The sequence below is a fragment of the Penaeus vannamei genome, chromosome 9 (genome assembly GCF_042767895.1).
Source record: "Penaeus vannamei isolate JL-2024 chromosome 9, ASM4276789v1, whole genome shotgun sequence".
Taxonomy (NCBI): domain Eukaryota; kingdom Metazoa; phylum Arthropoda; class Malacostraca; order Decapoda; family Penaeidae; genus Penaeus; species Penaeus vannamei.
The window spans coordinates 46,903,929-46,913,928 of NC_091557.1; the positions used below are offsets into that span (position 1 = coordinate 46,903,929).

The 10,000-nt window shown below is 42.5% G+C and overlaps 2 protein-coding genes across 2 annotated transcripts in view; one reads left to right on the forward strand and one right to left on the reverse strand.

The window, feature by feature from the left end:
• Positions 1-7,107, reverse strand: part of LOC113821376 (proline-rich protein PRCC) — a 7,489-nt gene extending 382 nt beyond the window's left edge. The window contains exons 1-2 of the mRNA XM_027373855.2: positions 6,045-7,107; positions 1-1,341 (exon numbers count right to left, since the gene is read on the reverse strand). The exon at positions 1-1,341 is cut by the window's left edge and continues 382 nt beyond it. Coding sequence (XP_027229656.2) covers positions 505-1,341; positions 6,045-6,548 — 1,341 coding nt within the window. The 5' untranslated portion in view covers positions 6,549-7,107 and the 3' untranslated portion in view covers positions 1-504. The remainder of the gene's footprint in view (positions 1,342-6,044) is intronic.
• Positions 7,108-7,640: 533 nt separating this feature from the next.
• LOC113821386 (beta-1,3-galactosyltransferase 5) lies at positions 7,641-9,675 on the forward strand. Its single transcript, XM_027373866.2, has one exon. The coding sequence runs from the start codon at positions 7,641-7,643 to the stop codon at positions 8,841-8,843; it is 1,203 nt and encodes a 400-aa protein (XP_027229667.2). The 3' UTR covers positions 8,844-9,675.
• Positions 9,676-10,000: the final 325 nt, after the last annotated feature.

Here is a 10,000-nt window from a genome sequence, read left to right on the forward strand (position 1 = left end):
TGAACAAAAACACTTTTATGACCTCAGATGAATAGAGAAATCTATAAAAAAAATTCTTCAACTGCATTTTCAGCATGGTACCTTCACCTATTTCCCTCTTCTCTTAAACTAGCATTTAATTCCAACTATTAACAAGTCAAATATCCATTCTTATTCAATCAACAAGTCAACTGTTACTCAATATTTCCTTTGCAATTCAAAACTAAATTGTTATTCAGTATTTCACTGTAATTTCAGTTAACATTCCTTGTCATTCAGTATTCTCGCAATGACCATTTATTTTGCACATTACTGAGCACAAGTAAACAAATCTTAGGTGGGTGAAGAAAAGACTGGAGGTGGCAAATCGTAAATATATTTTCTTAAAAATAAAAATCACGGAAAACGAGATAGGTAAGGTCATTAGAAATTAAATAAAAAGGATGTAAACTTACAAACACATGTAGCAAAATCCGACACTTTCTTTTTAGAAAAATAAATATTTACAGTAATGTACATGAGGAATCAGAAGCCATACTTTGCCTGGGTTTGCATTTTGGTCATTCGGTTCTGAGCCCAATTGTTCTTGAGTTCCAGCTCTCTCTCCTTGGCCTGGTGAGCCAGGAAGGTGATCTGGTGCTTCTGCTTGGTCCTCTGTGAGGGCATCCCCTCCCTCTTCTTGCTGAAGCTCTGCGTTGGCTTCTCTTCTGTTAGAGCCTTTGTCATCCACTCATCTCGTGTAAGCAAGGCATCGTCCGCACTAACATCAATGAAGTTGATGGCCTCACCCTTGCCACGCCGCTTCCCTGTCAAACGCAGCATCGCCTCCTGGTCAAAGGATGCTGGCTGTGGGGTCTGCTCCTGCCCCTGAACTGGATAGAAGTCCTGCTCCTCACTATGAGTTTGATGATACACGTTGTCTGTGTAAGCATTCATGGAAGCCACAGGTTCATTGACCCTATCTTCAGGCAAGTTCTGAGAAACAGGTGTTCTGGGAACTGGGGGCTCAACATCTGGCGCAGTAGTAATTGAGGCAACCGCTCTACCCAGGGTAGCTGGGTCAGGTGCTGTGTCAGTGAGTGAAAAGAAATCAGAGGACCCACCAGTCTCTGCTTCCTCATCAGAGTCATTTGCTTCCACCAAAGGCCTAACCTGTGTTGGCGCCTTTCTTGGCTTCTTTTGTGGGGGTTCCGTAGGTCTTTTGGTGAGGATGTGGGGTACAAGAGAGCGTTTCGTCTCCTTCACTGCCAAATTCTTAGGCTCAGGTAACACTGCAAAGAGCCCTGTCCCCAGAGATGAGGGTTGGACCTTCTTGCGCTCAGGTATCTCTTTCTCTTCCTCCTCTTCTTCCTCCTCAGCAAACTGAAAAAAGAAAAATGAACAGAATAAGATGGTTTGCCTAGAAGAGTTTTGAAACTTCATTCAAGGCATAATAGTTTAATGCCTGATTGTAAATGCATTTCTTTTCGTATTTGTACATTTATTCCCTGTAATTATACCAAAAATGCCAACAGGAATGACATGTACAAACATGCCATCCACATTTTGAGTTTAGATTACTAATTGTGTTTCACACAGTTGGCTCAACAAGTTACACAGATGGAACTACAAGTATTATGTCACTAAGGAATCAGTTACCAGTCCTACATATCTCACAGGTTTACCCTGCTCCTTGACACCTAGAAAAGTTCTGTTTTGTTTCATATTGCTATTTGAATTGTTAATAATATCAAAATAACTATCAAGTCAATAATTATTAATAGTATTAGAAAAAAAAACACTTGCAGTGTCATTTATGTGTAAAAACATTTCACAGAACAAAGCTACAGTGAATATTACATGCTACCAGTGGCAATGGATTAAGCAATATGATTAATTCAATCACACCCGCAAGTACGCACCCACACACACACGCATGCATGCACGCACACACGCACGCACACACATACACACACGCACGCATGCACACACACACATACACACACACTCACACACACACAGACACACACAAACACACACAAACACACACACACACAAAAAAACACACACACACACACACACACACACACACACACACACACACACACACACACACACACACACACACACACACACACACACACACACACACACACACACACATGAAAATACATATACACATACATATACACATACACATACACATACACTCATACTCACACATATATGTAAGTATAGAAAGTGACTTTTTGGCAATCAAGTACTTCTAAAGCCATATATAAAACATAGCAATTACAAATAAAATTAATAAAACAATAGCCACAGTGGAAAATGCACATACCCAGCAACAATGGGTTAATATCAAAGAAAATCTTTTAAAATTCACATTATAAGTACAAGTACATAGGTGCAAAGTTAGTAATATATGCTACGATAGGCTCCTCCACTCCATTTTAGGAACTATCATACTTAGCTGGCCTCTGAAAAAATGTATGTTGTAGAGGAAAAATAAAAATAAGTCATGAATCAATCCTTGAGGTGTAAGCCCTGTTAATAATAAAGTAACATATATTATCTGTATCTCTTTTCTCTAAGCAACTACTGCACTCCAGTATTCTAAGACATATTACAATGTGCATAGCATGTCTCCTGTTGTTGAAGCAATATCAAATATTCTAATATTAAAAGAATATGGAACAAACATCCAAGATTCTTAGTTACATCAAAGAGGCCACATTGATCACATTCATTAAAGATCCCAGAAAGATTGCAGTGCATATGTGAAGAAAACATAATCAATAAAATTACAAGAAAAAAGTTCTTAGATAATTAATAGCATTTTTCCACAAATAAAATCAAGTTATCTAAATGACAAAAAATAAAGCCTGCAGACACAATAGTTCTTCAATGACTCATACAGCATGTGTATGGACTTTTTAGTATTCCTAGACAGTACGGAAGCACTCACCAGAGACAAAGTCCCCAACTCCACGTCACAAACTTTATTCAACAATCTAAATTGCTGTGACTGACTTCTCCTCTATATACATAGATAGAGCTGAAACTTGGGAGCACCAAGTGAACTTAGGTTGTGAGTGGCACTTTTTGTGATCTCTTTATTTCATTTGTGGCCTTATGTTCATGTCTACAGATTATTTCTTGTACCAACAACTACAACTTTTTGTCCTCTACAAGAATACCATCATCAATTTATCCGAGCTTGGTGCATCCATACCAAAAAGATCAACCAATCTTTTTCGTATAGTTAATAAGATCCAGACATCTTACTGGTCTGAGAATTTAGACTTGTCATTTGAGGTTATATTCATAATTAACTGATTTCAGGCAAATAATCATTAAAATAAAATAACGTGAAGTTGTATTTCCTTGACTAGCTTATTATTACTATCTATCTTATTCCCAACCAAATTTTCTTCAAAGAATTTCTAAATAGGGACACTTACTTCCTCTGTCTTGATGAAAATGTTTTATTCCTACCTTCAGCAATTCTTTCATGTTATCATTAGTATCAAATCTATAATCCTTGTTTCTCTTAAATTATAAGGTCTTATTAATTTCACTATATAAATGGTGTGTATTTTCATAATCTTTGAAAATAACCATTTTTGGTAAAGGTTAAAGTGTACAATAGGACTGCACCAGCACACAAGGGGGGATAAGGGGTAAAGCCCCTGGCTAGGAAAATACTGTGATCAGTAGGATGTCAGGAAGCACGCATGACATTAACCCCTAGCCGACGGGTGGCATGTACGTACATGCCATGGCTGTTGTGGACCGAAAGACAGGTGGCATCGTGTCATGCCCATTCCCGCGCCACTGGCTCGTCGGACGGAGTTTGTTTTTCTCCGATAGTAGCGGCTTCATTTATATGGTAAAGATTTTAGGCAATGGCACCTATAATGAAGGTAAACCTTCAAAATTTTAATATTTTTATAAATTATAGCAAAATAAAAGCTTTTAGGTGCTAAATGTCGCTCGCAAACTACCAATCGAGCCGGGCGCAAACAGGGGAAACTGCCGATGCACGCCAACAACCCCATCCATACGTCCACTTGCCAAACATTTTTACCCATCGGCATTGGGTTAATGGTGGAAGAGGGAGAAAAAGCCAGGAGGCAGGTGGTGAGGTATTCACACTATCAAAAGCTCATAATTAAAACTGTATTTCAATTATGATTCCATCTGGCAAATATGAAAATATTTGTGAATTAATGTTTATTTATCTTATAGTGATCATCTTGAATTTTAATTTTTTGGTGACAAAATCTGCATAATGTCATTTACAAATGATTTCATTCAGTAAAACAAGCAGAAAAAGGTGTACATTCTCAATTTTGTATAAGTAAAATATCTTATTGTAATCTATTGAATTTGCAATATTAGCCTTTATTTTGTTGTCAGAAACACATAACTTGGGAGAGTATTATACAAAATTGGTAATTTTAGACTAACTTATTGTGACAGTTTTTGGTAATAACGGATTCCTCTCACCCCCTTGTACATGTGCAGAAATAATGCTGCAGAACCCCCCCCCCCAAAACCCCCAAATTCTTAGCCCCGAATACAGGGGAGGGCATGAAAAGTACCTAGGAAATTGTGGGTTAAATATGAATAATGTACATAGAATCTGTCACTATATTGTCTAACAAAGGTGGTACAGCCCCATGTGACCACCTACGGGGAAAGCTGCCAACTTACCACCGTGATGGAAAACAAAGAATCCTTCACATATTCACAGCAAGAGATAGCTGGTAGTATGCTCTACACTGTCGTAAATATATGAAGGATTCTTTGTCTTGAATTGCAGGGGTTGCTGGGGGTAGGCAAAATGGTGACTGATTCTATATATATCATTCATATTTTACCCTACATTTTCCCTGGTATCTTTCATACCCTTCCCTGCTACCGGGGCCTAGATTATCACTAATAGACCAATTTAGTAAAGCGCAGCAACTGCACCTAGCAATGAGCTCTTGGTGAAAATAAACCCTCGTTCATTCAAAAACTCATTGTGCGTACTTATGGATTTGCTGTGTTTTTCCTAGAATTTAACGTTTTTTAGGTGAAAATGCCAAAGAGTTGTGTAAGCGTTCAAACCACAATATGATGGGAAAGAAAGGCCTAACCTTTCACATTTCCCCAAAAAAATGGAAGCCATAGGTTCGGACCATGTAAAGCGTAAACACTGATGAGAGCGCCTGGGCACCTGATGGAAAATATGTTTACATTAGAAACAGAGAAGGTGTGATATATCAATATATACATCAATTAAATAAAATGTTCTGAGCAGATATGAACATATTTTCCATTAAGCGCCCAAGCAGTCTCATCAACGTGTACGCGTTTCGTGGCCTGACCCATCGCTTCCATTTTTCAGGTTTCTTCTAGCAATCTGGAAATATACGAAAGCTTAGACCTTTCTTTCCTATCATACTGTGGTTCAAACAACCAATGGAATCGGTACTCCAATGTTGGGCCACTTTGAAGAATCATCGATCCAAATTTCAGGAGGTAGACAATATGGACACTGGTTGCAAAGCTTATAGTTTCACATCATGACTGTATTTCTCTCTGCTTTTTGACATACCGAAGTATTCATACAACATTTTTGCTCACAAAAATATAATTTTTCTTTATTCTATAACAGGTTTCTGTGAGACGGGTTTGTATTCACCAAGTGTCATGGTAACCCCGCCTAGTAACATCATGCTGAATCAGTCTTTTTTTTTGGGGGGGGGGGGGCAGCATAATTTTGATAAGATCTAGTTAGTAGAGAGCGAGACAAATTCATCAATTCCAGAATTGTCGCGGTCAGTTATGCAAGGGTCTTCTGCAAAATTTTAAAAGACCATTCATTAATCTAGCCTTGAAATGCACTTTCAAATGATACCTGAAAAAAAATAAACTGTTGCTAAAATATCGAGGGAAAGGAAATTCCCCAGTGAAAAAAACATCCATAGATATCTAAATTATCAAACTATATCATACTTATTCCTTCAAATACTTGGGTCAAGTTCTATTGCAATAATAAAAAGTGATGAATGCCTAAACACTGAAACGTTTACCTCAGACAGGGACGGAATAATAAACTGTATTTTTTTCTTCTTCTTTTTAACTGCAACGGACGCACTGGATGCTCTATTGATCTGTGAATCACCACCCTCCTCCTTTATCTTCTGGGTGACTTTCCAGGTGTCCACAGTCGGCACATCCGTCACCTCATCCACCTCCGCACCTAAGGGGATACTGGCCTCCAGACTTGGCTTGGCACGAGGGATGGCAGCCAGCAGACCACTCCTTGTCTCCGTCGTGTCATCCTCGTCGAAATCTACAATGTCATCCACGCTCGTACCGACGCCTCCGAGGTTCGTCTCTGCCTTGGGGTTTGCCTTAGGGTTTGCCTTGGGGTTGGCCTCCGGATCGATCTGGGAACTGGCCTGTCCCTTATCACTGCTCTCCGGTGGCTGTTTGGCCTTACTTTCACCGTTGACGGTGACTTTGGGGGATTCCTCGACATCCTCCGAGTCACTGCCTAGATCACTGTCGTCGCTGTATGCAACAAGAGCCATTGCAAGTCTGTGTTTTGCTCCTCGTTTGTTTACTCGGATGCGTTCGGACGCGTTGCTTATAGCATGCCCTCTATTTCAATTAAACTTTGCTTTCATTTACATATGTGGGCTTCAGTTTTTACTTGAAGTATATTTTTCGTTGAAGTAGGAATCACTGTATTATAAATTATGCCTATTTTAAACAAACAACTTAGTAATCATTATGTTATGAAATCCACTTGAACTCATTCGGACGCACGCAAAACACAATTTGTTGGTTCTTTTTTGCTTTGTAAAATTGCGCCATGTTATATATCGACTGATAAACACTATACAGGAATTAAATGATGCCTTAATGTCAATTAAAACTAACATCTCAATGTGACAATCACGAACAAAACCCAGAATACTTTCGGTGTGCATTAACTACAACTGCGTTTCCTTTCGTTTCAAGCTCTAGTACACTTCAAATGATTCCCTTTGAACAATGTAGATACATGCCAAATGAACTAACAAACAAACAGTCGCAGTCTTTTGAAGTTTGATCTAATGTCTTCAGTTTGGAAGGAGCGGCGTCGGAGGCCGAGCGGTCGCCATGGCAACGCCCAGGTGAGGAACGCCAGGAGGAGTACGTGGTCTCTCGCTATTCACTCATTAATTGTGCACGTTTTTCACCGAAGTCGGATGACGTACGCTTTCCGGGGGATCGCCAGTGCCACCCAGATGTACGATAGTCGGTTAGCGTTCATTCCTGGTGAGAGGAAAGGCATTTTTGAGAGTGTTTGGGTGTTTCTGGAGGAGCTTTCCAGAGTCGACATGTAGCAGGCCAAGGTCACCCTCGCTGTAACAATAACAAAGCTGTATCTGGCTTTGTATTGACCGAATAAGTCGGGCGATGAGAATATGTATGCGTTTAGTGAGTGCAATGATTTACGAAAACTGTCATTTGTAAGACATTTTCACTTGTTTCGACCTCTGGGGAAAGTGAGCATAGCTTCCATGGCGTTCAAATCTCCCGATTCCACTTTGGTGTTTGCAGACTGAAGTTTTGCCCCGATGGAATAAGCTTCTGGGCATTCAGGATTATATTGCAAAGGGCATCAGAATTCCTAAATGTTTATGAAAATGAGTTGCCTGTGGAATTTGGTGATCCGAGTCGTCTCCTCCGTCATGGCATGGGTGCCCAGGGCACGGCTGTGCTGCCAGCCCGCCGGCCTGCTGTTCCTGTGCGTCAGTGTGGGCGTCTTTATGGTGGTGAGAATATGGGAAAACCTCCTGCCAATTGCCCCCGCCCTCCCGCCCACGCCCCTCAGCGCCAGCCCTCTCTACCCGTCTCGTCTCCCGCTCCTGGACCTGCAGGACTTCACCTACGTCATCAACAACGACGTGTGCGGCCACGGCAGCGACGTGTTCGCCGTCGTCATCGTGCACACGCACCCCGCTAACCGGGAGGTGCGAGACATCATGCGCGCCCAGATCCCCCAGCAGGACCTGCAGGACGTGGGCGTGCGGCGCGTGTTCCTGCTGGCCCGCGCCGAGTGGCACGACCAGGAGCTGTACCAGCAGACGCCGCAGTCCGACATCGACCGGGAGAACGTGCAGAGCCAGGACATCGTGCAGGGCAACTTCAAGGAGCACTACCACAACCTGACGTACAAGCACGTGATGGGGCTGCAGTGGGTGACGCGCTACTGCCCGCAGGCCAAGTACATCATCAAGATGGACGACGACATTGTGGTCGACCTCTACCAGTTCCGAGACCTGCTCAAGTACAGGTACCGCGAGAGGTCCAACCTGATCCTGGGGCTGCTGCAGGTGGAGGCCCGGCCGGTGCGCAACAAGGAGAGCAAGTGGTACGTGAGCGAGAGGGAGTTCGCCGACGACTTCTACGCCCCCTTCATGTCGGGCTGGGCGTACGCCATGACCCTGGACGCCGCCCGACGCATCGTGGCCGAGTCGTCCAAGGTGCCCTACTTCTGGATCGACGACGTGCACGTGACGGGGACGCTGGCCGAGCGGACGGGCGTCAAGCGCGAGGGCCTCAACCGCTTCTACACGCTGCACGTCGACCACCTCTACTGCTGCATCGAGCTGCCCGAGAGCGCCGAGTACCTGTGCGACTTCCTGGCGGGCCCCTCGGAGGGCGACACCACCGTCATGACCAAGGTGCTGGGCCATGCCAGGTCCTGCTACGTCAACACCTGCTACCGGAGGCCCCAGGAACAAAGCGTGTCCAAGATGTGCGTGCGGACCAAGGTGCCTCCTCTGGCGCCGCTCGGGAAGGGGCGGGGCGAGATCGTCAGGGTGTCCAGATAACGAGGCAGCGAGGTCGAGCAGGCGCCCGGCCACGCCGCGGAGGCTAAGGGTTCAAGGGGAGTTCAGTTCTCGGTGACTGTAACCAGTCTTTAAACAATGTAGGCCTACAAGAAAATTTTGTCTCTCTTCTCTTCTCTTCCCTTCCTCTCTTTCTCTTCTCTTTCCTCTCCCTCTTGGTCTTTCTTTGTCTCTTCTCTTTTCTTCTCTTTCTCTTCTCTTTCCTCTCCCTCTTGCTCTTTCTTTGTCTCTTCTCTTCTCTTCTTCTCTTTCTCTTCTCTTTCCTCTCACTCTTGCTCTTTCTTTGTCTCTTCTCATTCTTCTCTCTCTCTCCTCCTCCTCGTATACCACCCACTTGACCCCTTTTTCCTTCCTTGCCTCCCCTTCTCCCCAACTTCCTTCTCATCTTCGTCCTCTTCGTCCCCTCTGTTATTCTCTTTCTCTCCCCTCCCTTCCTCTCTCCCTTGTCTTTATTTTCGTATAATCTCCTCCCCCGTATTAACTCGTTATCTGTCTCTTATCACTTATTTTCTCTCAGTCAGTTCTATTGTTCTTATGTGTACATAGCAAAGGTATGTTAACCACATGATGTGTCCAGTGTTCACTTGCCAGTAAGACTATATATTTATAAAGGTAGTCATAAAAGGAATGTATCTATATTCTTGTATTTGAAACAGTGTATAGTTTTGTTTTGTTTTTTTATAATATTTCACTTCGTCGAAGCAAATATGTAAATATGTACATAGATTTATCCTTAGTATTTTAACAGTCATTATATTTACCAAGAAAAATGTATCGAGAGTGCCATTATTATTAAAAACAATAAATTAATATTTGAAAATAGTTTTTTTTATACTCATCGTGCAATGTAATTTGGCGAAAGGAACAGAAGAAAACTGGGTATTCATTAGTACAAAGATACTATACAGTTCCATTGGTGAAGCTACTAGGGGGGGGGGGGATTTTTCAGAGCCCCCCCCCCCTTCCAGCGCCCTAAATGACGCCAAACAGAAGAGAAATCGGAAATTTACTAAAGTATTCCAGTAACATAAATTATGAATGAAGAGTAAAAGCATTCTACTATGTTAACATGGTAGAAAAACCCACAATGCTCAAACTAGAATCTAACTTTCAATGAGACCGTGCAAGTAACAACCATA